Here is a 17,885-nt window from a genome sequence, read left to right as displayed (position 1 = left end):
ACGGATCAGACGCACGAGCTGTTTTTAAAAAGCGATGATTGATCGATAGAAAGTTTTTATCTGAGTTTCAAAAGCTGCAACAAAATGAGCTGCCTGTTTTATTATTATGCATTATTTATTATGATGTTAGTAGTATTAGAGTATAACAGCCTGCTGAGACAAATGTGTGATTTATGATATTGAGGAATATAATCTAATTGACTTCATATTCACTTAGTTATTATTATTCTATTTAGTATTTATTAGGAGTATGCTCTATATGTACTTGCTATTTATAATAACTCGTCTTTGCTTTAGACCACAGTAAACATATTTTAGTTTTTACTTCAACAGAAATATTAAACCTTTGTTTTTTTATGAAATAGTTGGTTAGAAGTTAATCGAATATTTGTCCTCATTGGGTTCAGAGTGAAATTATATTCTATGGTCATTCTCCTTAATTATTGTTTTAATGTGTTCGAGTAAAATTAATTAATTAGCATTTACTTTATTTTGTGCAATGTATGTTAAATAGAGTAAACAGTTGATTTATCTGTTTATTATATTAGTCTACATTATCATTATTTTGTTGTTATAATTCTACATTTACGATCTATAATCTCTTCATCTCCTCCTGATAAACTGAGTGAACACTCCACTTTATTGTCTGATCATAGTTTCTGTTCTGAACCGTTTCCCTCGCTGAACTCCTCGTTCCTCCTCGTGTCAGTCTGAGATCAGCCCACCTGTGCTGCCTCGGCTCCACGCGGCCTCCTCACCTGTGATGTGACCACAATCCTCCCAAAGAAGAGATGAGAAGGACTTTGGGTTCCTCGGCCTCGGCGGACAGACCCGGACCTGGACGATGAAGCTTCAGAGGAGTGAAGCTGAGAGAGACACCGAGATGTCAGGTCAATAAATACATCATTCAATAACTCAAACTGACACCGTTTTATTATTGTATTATTATGTTTTGCAGGAAAATGTTCATCCAATGAGAGTAAATATAATAAGTATATTTCTCTACATTGTGGAGTCAGTTCATCAGTCCGGATGACGGCTCCTCTTCCAGGACGCACGTCTCCCTCCGCCGCCATTGGACGAAGCACTCCGTCTCGCTGTCTCTCCTCACTTCCCATTGGACCGCTGGTTGTTTGACAGACTGCGCGTTCGCGAGGGCCGGCCCCCTCTGCGCCTGGAGGGGGAAAAAATAAAAAACTCCCCCCAGAAGTGAGTATCAATCAGCGAGAAGTTCGGGGGGACAGAGAGAGAAAAAGAAAGACGCGGAGAGGAAGGACGGAGAGACGCGCGGACCGCATCACAAAAAACACCGGACTCGATCTCACGCGCAGCCAGGATGGCACAGCGGGCCGTCAAAAGTTTCACGCGGCGTTTCTAGTCACAGTTGGGATTACTTTGGACACTTGGTGAGTTTGCGCGGCGCTGTAAACACTGACGTTTGCATTATTTTATTTTGGTTTTTCACCGTTTTTTGATCACTGCGTTGGACGCACGGAGAGAGTTTTTTTCGACAAGTCTCCCCCCCCTCCCCCCCGATTCGGGTGGATTTGATAGAAATGAGTGAGAGGAGGCGATCTGCCGCAGCTCTGAGCTCGAGAGCCCACGCTTTTTCCGTGGAAGCCCTGATCGGCTCCAACAAGAAGAGGAAGCTGCGGGGCTGGGAGGAGAAGGAGCTGGAGTTGTCCATGGAGAGCCTCGCCGCGGACGGAGAGGACCCGGCGCACTGTCTGGATATGGACCCGGGTCAGTGCGCAGACATGCACCACACCGCTTTAACAAAACAAAAATGTCCGGTTGTTTCACTGCAGCGCAGCGCGACGAGTCAAAACATGGCTCCACGTTCGGTGACCCGACACGGCACGTAGCTGTAGAGGCGCCGTTCCACAAAGAGGAGGGAGAACGTCTGTCAGGAATATGACACAATACGCATCAAGAAAGAGTTCTTTCAAACTAATTCAAACTAGATTTTAGGACTCAAAGTGAGGCTCAGTGGTTTAGTCCAGGTTTTAAACCCGGACTGCTGGAACCCACATCATCTATAAGTGACATAACAACAATGCGAGTCAAAGCGTAAAGTGGAGCTGCTGTCAGTTTGGCTGCTGGAGGCCTCGGCTTGTTGTTCTGTCATGAAGTAAATAAAGTCTTCCAATGAGTTTCACTCTCAGACAAACAGATTCCAGACTCCTTCAATTACAATATCCGCTAAGAAACCAAATCCCTGCGCAGAATTGCGAATAACTTTGCACTAAAACCCTCATTGCACCACGCGCACAAACATCTAACATTTCTCAGGTGTGAGAAATATAAATGAGAAATTAAAGATTTCATCTTTCGTGAAAATCTGAGTAAATATGTTTTGTTTGGAGATCAACAACCATCAAACCTCCGCGTGAGTCGAACTACTGCGGAAGAGGAAACGTGTACATCACAAAAATACAAAGACGTTATATTTAAGAGGATCTTTTTATTGAAGTAGAATAAATTACTAATTGTAGAAATCTAGATGAAAAAGTGTTATTATTTAGTTTCTGTTTGCTATTTTAATAACAAACATGAGATAAGGCCTCTTTTTGCAACAACCACACATTTTATGTTCGCAGTTGATTTATATCTTTACATTTTAAGTCACGGCCATCTGCCTCAACTTAAACGTAAATTTATTTTTTAGCATATCAATTATTATATTACTCCATACTGTGAATTAATAACATGTCTGCTGCGTGTTTAGATTTCAGGGTTTAGAAGATAAAGCTGCTTCGTCTTTACGCTTCTACGAGACGTTTCACACTGACGGACACTAACTCGTCCTTGTGACATGAAATTTAGTTTTAAAACCCAGATGATGAAGTTCAGTCGTCTTCAAAACATTATTAAATTTGGTGAATGACAATGAATGATCCTCGTGAATATTATAACCCTTATATTTAATTTGTCTTTAAATGTAAAGATCCCAGCAGGGCTCGTTACATCTCTGTATAATGTAGAGACAGAAGTGAAGCTCTCTGCTTCAGACAGTCTGAGACGCTGAGCACGCGGCCCGCTGCAGTCTGACCTCCGGGGCGCCGTGACGCACCGAAACCGCTCGTGATAGAAATGCAAAACTTAGAAACAATAGAAAAACTATAAGTTAAAATAATTGTCCAGCAGGAGGAGGGAGATTGAGTCTGTCACGGGGAGCTTGTTGTTGTTGACGGTAAACGGTCTGCTGTGCAGCCAATGAGGGAGCTGAGACTAAACGTTGATTACAGCGTTGCTAATGTCAACCAGCTTGTTTAAAAAAGGGCAACGATTATCCGGGAAAATTAAATCGCAGACGTCCTCCTGTTCATCGTCTCTGCAGGCTTTTGTGTCAGAGAGTTTTTAGGATTTGTGGCTCAATTACAGACCCCCCCTCCTTCTCCTGGTCCCACTCATTAGCAGGCGGGTTCCTGGCAGGTTCAGCGGGGTCCTGTTCGGGTGCTAAAGCCTCCGCTTTGGCGCGTCGAGCGGCGGTGACCGAGAACAGCGAGTCTCTGTGGTCAGATTATGTGGTTTAGAGGAATCCTTAACGGAGTGATTTTTTATTTTTACTCAGCTGCAGGCGAGGCTGGAAGCCGGCTGGTCGTATAACACGTTTATTAGCCTCAAAGACACAAGGGCAGGACTGAGCGCGGGCCTAAACCACGAGGCTCCATTTAACGGCTCAATGTTCAGTCAGCGCAGAGGAAAAAAAAGTGGTTTAGTTAGACCTCCAGAAACAACCACATGTCCGTAATATTTACCATTTAAGACACGAATTCACAAGAAGAACTACATCTAGTGTAACTTGATATTTAATTACAAAAAGGCCTGACCCAAACCATGCCATTTAAGGTGGCACTTTTCACTTTTACGCACAGATTACGCAAAGAGGTAACTCATTACAAACACCAGAATCCTTAGTAGGCATCTGTTAATTTGTATCCATCACGACTACTGCACGATAATAAACTAATACTGATACTAAAATGACCCAAACGTTGAGTCATTTCTCATTGCAGGCTGATGAAAGAGACGTGTGCGTGAAGTTGTTACTGCATTGGTGAGGAAGCAGGTGTGATGATTGAGTTACTCACTGATTACGACACGTTGCTTCTGTCCACGTCAGCAATCTGCTACGACTTCATTAAACGCATCAACTTCCATTTTCACGATAAATGCAAAATAACAGCTTCACTCTCCAATGTGTTAACCTCCTAAACCTTTTTAATTTGCTCTCAGAATCTATAAAACACGCGCTGTTATGAGCATCACGCTGCATTCTGTGTCCCGATGTGGAGCTCATGGAAGAGAGGATACTGTTTTATTACTGCACCTCAAATGGAAACATCGCAGATGATACAGTTTCTCCAAATTTACGGCTGATATATTTTGTGTTTTGCATCAAAATAAACTCCTGTAGGTTTGAACATTCTTTTAAAATTATTTTTAGAATTAGAGACATCTCAGAAATAAGATATGTTAAATAATGATGAAGATTGATCACACTTTAAAAACAACCATCTCCTCACAAGATAATTTACAGATAAATAACTATTATTATAATAAATAACTACTATTATAATAGTGTCAAATTGCTCCTCAATTAAAAATAGCTACAATTTAATATATTGCAAATTATATTGATAAAAGTCGGATTTTAAAAACCTTTATGACGTCATTAATAGCACTTTTTCTTTCTGTAATGTATATATTTATATATATATATATCCCTTTAGTATAAAGTACTGCTCGTGAACTTTGACCCAGAGGACAGTTTGACAGACAACACTGACTTGATTAAATTCAGACCAATTAGTGGCCTTCAACGGATGTTAACCTCGTTTTAATGAAGCCTGGTAGGAGCTGATTGGGCCCTTAAACCGCAAGAAGTGTGTGTGTGTGTGTGTGTGTGTGTGTGTGTGTGTGTGTGAGAGAGAGGATAACCACAGCTGATGTCAGGGCAGCGTTCTGCTTAGTGGCCACATTTTTTTGTTCGACAATAAATCAATGTAATAAATTCAGGCTTTTTACAACTAAACTTTGTAACCACAACCCTTGGATTAATATTGAGTTGGTTTAATTTAATAACTTAATTAAAATCATGTTGGTTGTACTTAAACGAATCGAGTTAGTCAGGTTATAAAAGACTCGTTGACTTTAGTCAATAATGCGCTGAGAGTTGGATTTACTTATAAAGATGCATCTCAGTTGTTGCCTTCAACTAAAAGTGTTGTTCTGTGTTCGTACAGATGAATATTTATGCTCCATGCTGTGTGTTTGTCTGCCTGCATCCAGCTCCTGCTTTAGACCCGTATATACTGTATATATGTATACATGTGTGTGTGTGTGTGTGTGTGTGTGTGTGTGTGTGTGTGTGTGTGTGTGTGTGTGAGAGAGCGTTTAGTCGGCAGACTCCTGTTAGCCGGTGACTTTCCTTCTTCGGAGGCGTTTCTGCCAAAATCCTCTGGTTGCTCTCTGGAATGTGTCCGTTCCCTCCAAACAGGTTTTAGAAGCTCAGAGCAGATCCGAGGCTCAGTGAAGCTTTTCTGTGTTTGTTGCAAATATTAAAAGCATGTTTTTAGTTTTTTTTTTAAATGTTGAATGTTGTTGCTACAGTGGAAATCAACTTTAGATTATAAATCCCCAAAATCTCTGACTGATGACATTCCTTTTTTTTGCATGTTCCATATAGAAAAAGATATCTTTATAACAAATATAAGAGTTCACAGGTCAAACAAAAGTATAAATATCTGTATGACACAATTAAACAGTTTAATGTTTAACACTATGTCATTTATACAGTAGCTTACATTGTATTTAATATTAGTTCAATACTTTTAAACTCTAAAACATTGCACTTACAGAACATCAATATGTCTTAAGTAAAGTTAGAACAGACAGAAATGGACAAATATGCTTTAAGGGTTTATACTTCAAAGATTAAGATGTAAATCTGTGAGTCTAATATTTAGAAATGCAAAAACAAAAGTTCAAATATTGGTTTCAATGCCGAGATGTAAAGACAGATTTTAGTCGACATAATGTTTAAAGTGGGATGTTGATCGTACATACTGTGTTATTTATTAGACATATGCTCATGGTTTATATATAGTTTTTATTAATATCCCCGTAGTTTGGCTTTAGATGTATGGCCTGAGAGGAACTGTATTCTCGGCCTTTAAATGATCAATTAGTCACAAATGTTGAACATTAATTAGAAATGTAAAAACAAACATTGTTCTTCATTACGCCTGGTGGACGACAGTCTGAAACACTTTGAGTCAGTTTGTGTCACAGCAGACATTCTCATCCTCTCAGAAAACCTCATTCATAAGAACATCTGTGTAAAATGAAAAACAGAGGCGTGACTCTGTTTACTGTCTGTGCATTAAATCCCAAATCTCTGCTCTTCCTCTCGAATGAAGAGCAGCATCCAGCCTCACTGGCCCCCCATGTTAAGATTTACATCAGAGTGCAGGCGTATGGTTCCTGAGCTACTTCCTGTCCTCTTCCTGTAACACCAGCAGTGATAAGTGTTTTTATAGACGGTGGGGGGGCTGACTGTGTATCTGCATGTGTGGGAACAGTCTTAAGAAGCAGAAGAAGGGGAAAGTAATCATGTGTGACAGTCCTCGCTGGCTGCAGTGACACTAGAAGGATTTCCCCGAGAAGACGATGGAAAGTCTCTCTGTGGTCATTATAGTCCTCCCTCCCCCACCTCCTCCCTCCTCTCTCCCTATCTCCATCACTCCTCTCCCAGCTCCTCTTGTTTCCAGCGGCGTTGGCTCGGGCCTGCTCTGCGGCGTTTCGCCCGGGACGCTGTCCAGTCTCTCAGCAGCAGCTCAGCATTTGCATAACTGTGTTTGTGTGCCATCGGTCTGCCAAGTCGACCTCCTCGTGTCAGAGGCTCCCAATAAATAATCCGTTATTAGATTCTTACTTTGGGTGGTGGTGGTGGAGGAACTTCAGCTCCAAACTATTTCTGAGAAAAGTGAAGGAAGACGGATCATGTGGTGATCTTATGAGAGCTTTTTCCGGGCAAAGTGCAGCTTTGAGGTGTTGAGATTTGGGCGATTCGACATCCCAGCTGGAAAAACTATGATGCGTTTTTTTGATATCTGACCCCATAAGGTTTCCATTTTACTTTTGATCAACATCACACGTGTTATTTAAACGTCACAGTCAAGAAGAGTAATTCTTTGTTGAGGAATGTGTTCTGTTGAGAAGTGTTATTATTAATTGGCACAAAGAAAAATAAGTTTTGATTTTTAATTTCCTGTTTGACTCTGGATAAATAGTTCAGTTTAGGTTGTTTTGCAGTGAAGATGAATGTGTGTGGAGGACAAGATAGAAGGAAAACCTCCACTGCAAACTGCAGCTTTGTAACCCTGCAGATGTTCCTGTTATTTTGTCCACCCTGCTGTGGCAGTTAGACTGTTGGATTAAAGTGGGCTTTTGGGGGGGGCTTTTTGCACCATATTGTGCCATTATATAACTCACAGCAAAACAATCCAGATTGTTCAACAAGTGACAAGAACAATATGTGATTTTGGGTTGAACTGTCCCTTTTATAATGGAGTGAAAACGGCTGAATGTAACGGAGGCTGAGGTCATGCTGGTTCGGGTCTCAGACGGATGGAAAGCTTCCCTGTAGGTCTGGAATGGTTTCAGGATGAATGAACGGTTCTATCAGCTGTGACATCGTGACGGCGTTGATGAGTTTGAACGGGTCAGTCTGTTAAACTCGGTCCTGAAGGAGCACTTGAGGGGAAACTGGGTGAACGCTTCCCATCGACATTTTATATTTTTCTCCATCGCGTTTCAAAAGATTTTACGCAACATTTATTCTGCTTTTGACTCCGGCCCAGAACTCCACGACGAGTCGGGCCAGCGAGCCAAACTCGGCCGCGTCTCTCTCCAAGCTGCAGGTGATTTGGGAGTCAGCGCAGAGAGAACTGCTCTCCTCACTCGGGCCAAGTTTCCTGCGTAAAAAAAGCGTATATCAGCGCTGCCTTCTCATCATCTTCCTCATTTTTCTCCCCCTTCTCAGACTCGGAGGCGAGTCCCGGCTCGGACGGAGAGGGTCTGGCCGAGAGGACGTCGTGCTCCTTCGGCTCACCTGCCGAACTGGCCCCCGTTGCCTGCGAGCCGTCGCCCTCGGCCTCGGCCTCCATGGAGGAGATCCAGGTGGAGCTGCAGTGCGCAGACCTCTGGAAGCGCTTCCATGACATCGGCACGGAGATGATCATCACCAAGGCGGGCAGGTAGGCCGGGCACACGCACACACTCATTTGCTGGAAGTACCCCCAGGAGGTCTACGTGCAGCTCTGCAGCAGATTCTGGCGCACACAGACTGTGCGTAAAAGAGGCGAACTTTGACGCTTACAAAGTTTTTTCTTTTCTTTTTGTATTTGGTGAAGACAAACATAAAAGCGAGTTCTTTATAATTGCAATTAAGAGATTATTTTAAAAATATATATATATATATTTATTATGGGGTAAGATTGTGACACAAACGCATAGATTCAGCGCATGCGTAGACAGAAAATCTGCAGACGCACAAACACAAATTCGTCATTTTTACAGACACATATAGTTAGAGTTGAACACACACACACACATACACACACACACACACACACGCACACACACACCTCTGTGTTTGGAGGGTGTTAATGTGTTGCACATGCAGGCCTCTCTGTGTTGCGTTCAGGCCCTCGTGACGCGGCAGGTTCCGAACAACGAGAGCTGCTTCTAATTAATGTCCCTCGAACATGTTCCGTGTTTTTCTCGCTCAGTTCGGGCCAACAAGTCGAAACCAGAGCGCGCGCGCAAGTTGACCTGCGGAGCCTGCAGGAAAGGACCTTTTTGTGCAGCGCTCCTCTGCGCCACTAACACTTCCCCCCTCTGCTCACATCAATCCGCACCACACACATTAGCTTTAATGTACAGCTTGAACAAGGTCTTTATTATGATCGCGTAACGCTTTTGGTTCTTAGATGAAGTGAATAAACTCGGTGAGGTGAGAATATTCTTACATTAATTATTCTTACATTTAGGCTACAGCAGAAGTGAAATACTTCTGGGATCAAACGCTTCATGACTTTACTTTGTATTTAAGAACGAGGAAAAGACCGTTCAGGGCACTTTATAAAATGCATTTTCAGTAAATCTTTGTCAATTTTCTTTCCACCTCAAAGTGGTGAAGTTGTTGCTAATAACGCGTTTTATGTTTGGAATATTTCTTCTCGCAAAATGGTTAAAACATAATATGTGGTCGTGCATAAATCATTCTTATTAAAGGACGGGTTTATTTATCCAATATGTTTAAAAATATGTTTTTTTAAACTAAATTAAACTTCAGAATGTTGTTTAATTTTCAGTTAGAGAAGAGTTGTGTTTATTCATAATGTATAAAATCAGATCTAGATGTTATTTTAAAACCAGACTTTTATTGTAATTCCCCACAGTTGCAGCTCCTCCTCTCACGTCTGACTTCTCGTGTAGCGCTCCGCTCGTTACAAACTTGGTTGTTTTTTTATGAATTGGATTTAAATTGGTAATCAGCTCATAAATATAAATATAATTTTTTTTGTTGCGCTGAAACAAACGTGAAGGTGGACACGAAACGTCTTGGTGCGTGTTTCACGGCCTGCTCATAATAAGCTTGTAAATCCAGAGAAGACAGGCGAGAGAGCAGCGCTGTGCTCTCATTAGGCTGCTTCAGATTTACGAGCTTCAAATGAAACCGAGCGAAATTCAACGTTTGAAGTGCAGAACGAGGAGAGAAATAGAAATGTCCCTCAGTCACGTGCAGACTCTTCTTAGAGGTGCAGACTCGTCATGAAGGTGCAGACTCTTCTTAGAGGTGCAGACTCGTCATGAAGGTGCAGACTCTTCTTAGAGGTGCAGACTCGTCATGAAGGTGCAGACTCTTCTTAGAGGTGCAGACTCTTCATAGAGGTGCAGACTCTTCATGAAGGTGCAGACTCTTCTTAAAGGTGCAGACTCTTCTTAGAGGTGCAGACTCTTCTTAAAGGTGCAGACTCTTCATAGAGGTGCAGACTCTTCATGAAGGTGCAGACTCTTCATAAAGGTGCAGACTCTTCATGAGGTGCAGACTCTTCATAAAGGTGCAGACTCTTCATGAAGGTGCAGACTCTTCATGAAGGTGCAGACTCTTCATAGAGGTGCAGACTCTTCATGAAGGTGCAGACTCTTCTTAAAGGTGCAGACTCTTCTTAGAGGTGCAGACTCTTCTTAAAGGTGCAGACTCTTCATAGAGGTGCAGACTCTTCATGAAGGTGCAGACTCTTCATAAAGGTGCAGACTCTTCATGAGGTGCAGACTCTTCATAAAGGTGCAGACTCTTCGTGAAGGTGCAGACCCTTCTTGGAGGTGCAGACTCTTCATAGAGGTGCAGACTCTTCTTAAAGGTGCAGACTCTTCATGAAGGTGCAGACTCTTCATAGAGGTGCAGACTCTTCTTAAAGGTGCAGACTCTTCATGAAGGTGCAGACTCTTCATAGAGGTGCAGACTCTTCTTAAAGGTGCAGACTCTTCTTAAAGGTGCAGACTCTTCATGAAGGTGCAGACTCTTCATAAAGGTAGAGACTCTTCATAGAGGTGCAGGCTCTTCGTGAAGGTGCAGACTCTTCTTAAAGGTGCAGACTCTTCTTAAAGGTGCAGACTCTTCTTGATGTTGAAGACTTTTCTTTTGTTCTTTGTTTGTCTGGAATTCTTCTGGGATTTAGTGTATTTTGATAAATATATGATCTAAAAATACCTGCAGTTTAATTGGTGTGGGCATTTTAGTTTTCTTCACCTAAAAATATTTATTTCTCTGCACAAATGTTTGTTTTTATCAAAACTCTTATTATGAAAAGAAGGGAAAGACTTGCTTAAATCAAATAATCTCAGTGTCAGCAGACGTCTCAGCTCAGAAATCAGAATGTTTACGTGATTTGATTTTGTCTACTTGTTTGTTGTTTTCCTCTGAATGTGTTCAGGCTGCTTTACAACAGCTGCTGAGGTCATCAGTCTGGTTTCTGTGATTTTTAGCACACTGCTTATTTATTTGTTCATTTACGTAACAGATGGAGCGAGAGACGGATAAGTGTGACTCCCCTCTACATGTTGCCTTTTCTCCTTCAGGAGGATGTTTCCTGCCATGAGAGTAAAGGTCGCCGGTCTGGACCCTCATCAGCAGTATTACATCGCCATGGACATCGTGCCCGTGGACAACAAGAGATACAGGTACCTCATGAGTGGAAGTGAATTGCTGCGTCGGTGTCGTCCAGAACAGTTTTACATCGTAAAACCTCACTCAAGTTTTTATTTACGCTCTTTGCCTTTTAACTCCCCGTCCAACAGCAGAAACTAAACCCGGAGATTCTCCACTAACGTTCTTCTGAACCAAAATGATTTCATGTGTTTGGGTTTCGGTGAGGATTAGTGTCCCGTGAAGGTCTCGATGCTGTTTCAGGTGTTTCTCAGCGCAGAGAATCTGAGAAAACGCTGAGTTTTTGTATTTTGCACACACAGAACAAAAAAAGCAGCTTTCGGCCACTTTAGTTTGCAGGAATGTTAACAAATGCACAGCTGTACATAATGCTGTACGTAATATGCACACGCACAGTCACATATCTGCATGTAGAAATGCACGATCGAGGCCCGGACTTGTGCCGAGGCCACAGCTGAAGCACACAACTGTATGTTCCTGGATGATTCTAAGATGTCGAACCGAGCATTTTGAACCCCGTTGGATTTTTTTCTCATCTTCATGCGATTTTCTCGTGCCGTGTAAACAGGATCTGAACCGAACAAAAGATATTCATTTAGCAGATTTCTCGTAACTCCCAACGAGAGATGTTCCCGTCTTCTTCTTGGCAACACGCAGAAAGTAGTTCCTCCAACCCCGCGTCAGTGAAGGGATGCGAGCGTGTGATTAAAGTGTGCACGTGCTGGAGGACGGTTTGCATGATGGATCTCTCTGGATTTGTAATAAGACAGATATCCTGGCCCACGGTACTCGAGCCCAGAGAGAGGAGATTGAAATGTATTCATCATCCTGTTTGCAGCCTCTGGCAGCAGAGCAGAGGCTGCAAACAGGATCACGCTCAACATTCACGTCTAATGACGGGAACGGGAAAAGTGAGGTGGAGATGGAAAGAAAATGTGCGATGCTGCTCGTATACCTGCCGGACGTTTTTTAAAGAGTGGCCTCTGTGGCTCAATATAATCTTTTCAGGTGTTATGACAGAAGTGAGATGTGTGAAGTTTACCTGCGTACTCAGTGGTGGCGTCTAAGCTGATGCAGAAACCGGCTGTTACTGTGTGATGAAGTGCTGATGTGGCAAACAACCCAGAGCTGCCATAGATACATCTGAAATGAGGAGACCGTGTGTTTTGTGCTGCTGTTTAGAATTAAAGCTTGAAATTCCTTTTTTTTGTTGAGATTTCGCAAAAATAGCCTCTGAAGCAGCTTTTAGACACTTATGGAAGAGTGAAGCGGAAAGATGAACCTCATTCAGTGAAGTATTAATCTACAAGAACAAGGCTGGAAATCGACTCTGTGCATCCCAGTTGCCGGGAATTTTATTTTTATTTTGTATGTTTCTGCAAACCACGAATGTGATGAACGTTTTTGTATTCGGTCAGAGTGACGTAGTATATAGAGCGAGCGTTATTGAACGTTATGTGCTGAAGCAACAAGTTTAACAAGCTAGAAAGTCTATTAAGGGTTAGGGTGCACGGGCCAAACAAACACAGGACTTTCACCCAGGAGACCGCTCATCCTGTCCTGTGTGAAACCAAAAGTAAACGATGTTGTTACGCTTGTTACCTAATGTTACTTTAGAAAGAGCGTTCTGTTCCAGCGTTATTAGTTTACCACAAACCATGATCTCTGTTCTAACATTAACTAAGTAGTGTTGTTGCCTAAACCCGACCAATCGCTTCACAACGGTAACCACGTGGCATTGTGTGTTTCTGCACGAGTGAACCATTTCTGAAACATATTTTTGGTTCAAAAGCTTTGACATTCAACGTGTCCTGTGGTTTATAGAAACACATGCTCCAAACATGTGTTGTGGACCGGGTCGTAGTGAGTACAGTCTGTCGGCAGCCTTGAATGTGTGACTGCAGGTTATGTATTTACTGTATTCATCATCACGCAGTCACACTTCTATCTCACGTTCAGTACAACACAACAAACAAAGGAGCTCTTCTTCTCAGTGTCGGGAGGGAGCCGTCATGCGTACGACTGTAGTTTGAGCTGTAAAGGATGTCGTGCACGTGTGCAGCTGTCGGCGGCTGCACTGCATGAATCCATTTGTTCCTACTGAAGATGTAAATCTTTAAAAACGGCTCATAAATACTAAAGCGTAGTAAATTCCTTAAACAGCTGGGCATTGTAGTTTTTTATCAAACTTCACTCAAACAGGTGTACACTGTCTATTTGTTGGGGACTATTTTCAGTGGCGGAATAATACATATTTGGTGCTCTATTGAGTATTTAAGACACCAGGACGGATGGGGTTTGCAAATAAACTACAGTACCCATGTTTATCATGAGCTCAATGGCTCAGAGGAATAAGACGTGGGTTCTTTTGACAAGAAGAAAAATATAGAATATCACCAGGATTGTTCTGTTAAGTTCAAATGTAAAGTCAGAAAAGTTGTATCCCAAAACCGGGACAGTAATTCACTTTGTAGGAGACGTAACATGAGGGACTTGTCTGTAACAACAGAGTTTTAAAGGCCTTCCTTTGCAGCTGGTGAGTCCATTTTAAAACGGACAGTTCAACGACATCAAACAAGTTCGCAGGACGTTGGATTTGTTTTCATGCATCGCTTCTGCGACACTGAATATTTGATTGACGGCTGAGCACGCCGCAGATACATCCACCCTCTCTCTGCACAACAGAACCCTGTCATCTCAGAGGAAACAGAGAAAGAGCTCCTCCCCTCGTGATCTATTAAAACTGGTTTGTGTCTGCGTAGAAACAAAAGATGAACATAAATAACGTGTCTTCTGCCATGTGTGTGTTTTAGTTACATTTCATAGCGTTCATCGCGTTCTGCCACCATGAACCAAGACACCACGGAGGACTCTTTAGAGGCCAGAAGATCTCATTAACGTGAATAGGGTTTTCTTCCTGGCTGGGGAATCTACCACAGTCCTTTGCAGACTGAGCTGGGAGCTGTCACTGGTGTGTCTCACGGACCTGGGGGGAGTTTTGGGGTCTGGAAATAAGGTCTTTATTGGAATGGACTTGCTTTACTTGGGCTCCCTGCCCCTCTTTAGGAACGTCTCATTGGTACCGCGCTCGTAAATCTCCATATATTACCGCTCTTTTATGTGGACAGTTGCTCGGTTTGCTCCGAGCTCTAAGCCGCTGAACGTGGGGGCCGCCTGGGCGTACCTCATTCCTTCAACTGTGTGTCAGAGCATCACACACACACACACACACTCACACCCAGGTACCCACCCATATTCAAAAACACACAAACAGCAGCATTTATGCTGCTGTTTAAAGTTGTGTTATGTCTTTCTAACAATGGAACTTTATGTAGAAACGAGGACTGGAAAAATTACATCAAATTGAAAGATTTTCAAATTTTTAAACTATCTTTGTGAGGACATTTGGTCCTTATGAGTCCAGAAATAACATTAGTGACGTATTTTTGAAATTACATATTATTTTAGGTTACGTTTGTGACGTTTTTGAAGTAACGTTTCCATACGTAGTTTCTGTAATTATTTTGGTCCTCATAAATATACAGAGATAAGAACACACACACACACACACACACACACACACACATAATTAGTAACACAATAAAAGGGGATGAAACAAACAAATCCTAACCTGATTTTGCAAGTAACCCAAATACTGAACATAAACTTACCTCATCCTGACTCAAATAAACTCTAACAGAACTTTTCTTATTAAACTATCTTTATGAGGACATTTGGTTTGTGTAAGTGTATAAATAGAAGATTATACGCAGACATACAACGACCACTTACGATAAGAAATGAAGGATCAAAGTAAGTTTGCATTTATGTTACTACACTTGTGAGGACATCATCATTAAATACATATAGATCACTATCCCAACCCTAAACCCAAACCAACCTGAACCTCAGTCTAACCTTACATCCTATAAACACTAATCCTGCTCTCTATGTCACGTATCTGTCTTTGTGTGAGGACATTTGGTCCTCATAAGAATCCAACAACACACACACACACACACACACATGCTCACTCAACGCTGTTGGTCTTCTCTTTCAAACTCAGAACACACACACCAGTCAACCCTGAATGGTAATTCAATAGCAATATTTACTCTGTCAGTACAGTAATCCAATATACAGCCTCGGTTTGGCAAGTGTGTGTGTGTGTGTGTGTGTGTGTGTGTGTGTGTGTGTTTATGTGCATGCCGGCCCGTGTTAATATGTATGTGTGATGAGCTGAGAGTGCATTGTTGAGTGTGTTTGTCCCAGTGGGTGTAATTGTGTGTGTATGTGGGAGAGAATGAGAGTGTATCACAGTTTGTGGTTTTGTCAGCTGTGTGGTTTTGGTGTTGGCTGAGAAGGGAAAGGACCCCCCCCCCCCTCCATCTGTCCAGTAAGAATGTCACATAAAGTCCAGTCTTTATTGATCGTGTCGGGTGCCAGATGGCAGATTTATGAAAGATGAAAGCGGGGGGGGGGGGGGGGGGGGGCTAATCAGATTTCCAGTCCTGTTTGGGGCTAAAGTTTCCTCGTTCTTAACACTTTCCCTGCTACGCCGAGCGAAACCCTAAACAGAGCTCCAAACAGGAAATTACACAAACGCCTGGCACCATTTGTGTGTACGCGTGTGTGTGTGTGTGTGTGTGTGTGTGTGTGTGTGTGTGTGTGTGTGTGTTAAGGTCAAAAGTCAGAGCTGTGTGTGGAGGTGTGTGTTGGTGTTAGATAAAGTAAAAAACAAGCAGCTAGTTAAAGGTTCATTGCCCCACATGTCACCTATTAACTGATAAAACAGCCTATTTTACACCTTTATGTGTAATGTAGAAAACATATTTAACACTAAAATGTTTAATCATTTTAATATTCCTTAAAGGGCCAGCGTGTAGGATGTCAGGGCATCTTTTTGGTAAATGTAATTTAATATTCATAACTATGTTTTCATTAGTTGTGTTTTTTCACACCGTCCCTTTAGTAGAAGAGGTGGAAGACGGCTCAGACCCCAGTAAAGACACAAGTCTTTGGTGTTAAAGTCTGTCTTTGATTTTGCCAAATTGAGTCCGAGTCAGTGACTCGAGTCCAGACCGACCAAAGACTTTATGTCAGAAGAGGACGTAGTCATCATGACATCATCGGTTTGTGAACGGCCGTTTTGAAGCCTCGAGTTCGGCGATTTCGCCGACACAATCCTGGAATACGGCCGTTACAATGTTGTTGTTTTTTGGCAACAGATAAACAGAAGTGAGCATACCTGGACTGAGGAGGAGTGACGTAGAGACGCCGTATACGTCTCTGGTAGAGACCTGTCAATCACAGTAGTCCCGCCCTAAAGCATCCCCTGCTTTATGGTCTGTGTGACTCTAAATGGACCATAATGTACTAAATGAACATCATGCTGTATTGAAGAAGACTTGAAACACTTACTAGAAGTTTCAGTCAAACTAAATGTTCTAAGTCACATTGAGCTAACTTTACCTCCAATATACGCGGCCAGAGGGCGTGTTTAGAAACGCCCCTTAAATATGTGAATATGTGAGCTGTGTGTTTTTGTGGCTGAGTGTGTTTTGTTGTGTGTTTGAATAATATATACGTGTGTGTGTGTGTGTGTGTGTGTGTGTGTGTGTGTGTGTGTGTGTGACGGGGTGGTGCAGCCCCTTCGAGGCAGTAACAAAAGGATCAAATGAGAGTTTTGTCGATGTTTCAGGAGTGAGTGATGAGTTTGGCAGAGACGCTGCAGATAAAACACTCTGGACTGAGCACCGGGCCAGAACTAAAGGCAAACAGCTGTGCTTCACACTCGCTCTCCTCCACTTATTCTCAACCTCGCTCTCCCGCTCCTCCTGTCCTCTTCCTCTACCTTCTCTTTTATCCATCCTCTCTTGATGACTTTCTTTATCTCGCTGCCCTTTTTTCTGTCCATGCATTTCTTTGCTACTTCCTTTCCTTATATTCCTCTGCCCTCCTTTCCTTTCCTTTCTGTTCCCTTTGTCTTTGTCTTTTCAAACAATGCCTCCAGTGTTGGCTGCTGGTCTGTGGACTTGTTTTTAGTCAAAAGTCCGCGTCTTTCTTCTCTCTCCCTGCTGTTTAACGGGTGGGACGCCGCGAGTCGACGCCCCAAACTCACACACAACATCATCAAAATGTTATTGCTTTGCTTAATTGAAACTATGCGGCGGAGTGTGTGACTGCATATGGAATACTTTATGTTGCTCTTTGTAGAAATTTCAAGCACAATGAAGAAACAACACATGGGTCCTTAAAGCCCGTGTTGTGGCAACGTGGCCGAGTGTTTGGAGCTTGTTTTGAAAAACCAAACAGCCTCTAGAATAAAACGTTGAACCCTGAAGCGACCTCGAGAGACTCCGATGAGTCTCAGGAACAGGGAAGTGACGAGGAGGTTATTAATCCTGCAGATTGTTCTGATCTTCTGCCCAATAAAAACATTGTCAGAGTATATATCCAATAACGTTGTTGGAGGAGGACGTTTGCATTCACATTTTAAGTTAAATGTGTAATATTGTAATCATTAATTTATGTTTCATCTACCCTTCATTAATATAGTTAATATAGTAAAATTGTAAACGACCAAATGTGCAGGAAAATAAATATCTGGATTTTGCCACAATAAAAAGCACAATTAATCATT

The 17,885-nt window shown here is 42.3% G+C and overlaps 1 protein-coding gene across 1 annotated transcript in view; it reads left to right on the top strand.

The window, feature by feature from the left end:
* Positions 1-1,556: 1,556 nt before the first annotated feature.
* tbx15 (T-box transcription factor 15) overlaps positions 1,557-17,885 on the top strand; it is a 30,853-nt gene continuing 14,524 nt past the window's right edge. The window contains exons 1-3 of the mRNA XM_076104892.1: positions 1,557-1,743; positions 8,051-8,264; positions 11,155-11,256. Of these exons, the coding sequence (XP_075961007.1) occupies positions 1,557-1,743; positions 8,051-8,264; positions 11,155-11,256 (503 nt within the window). The remainder of the gene's footprint in view (positions 1,744-8,050; positions 8,265-11,154; positions 11,257-17,885) is intronic.

The sequence above is a fragment of the Anarhichas minor genome, unplaced genomic scaffold (assembly GCF_050575085.1).
Source record: "Anarhichas minor isolate MPS153535 unplaced genomic scaffold, ASM5057508v1 ptg000004l, whole genome shotgun sequence".
Lineage (NCBI taxonomy): Eukaryota > Metazoa > Chordata > Actinopteri > Perciformes > Anarhichadidae > Anarhichas > Anarhichas minor.
Note: the sequence above shows the minus strand (reverse complement) of the source record. Positions and strands in the feature narration are given on the sequence as shown.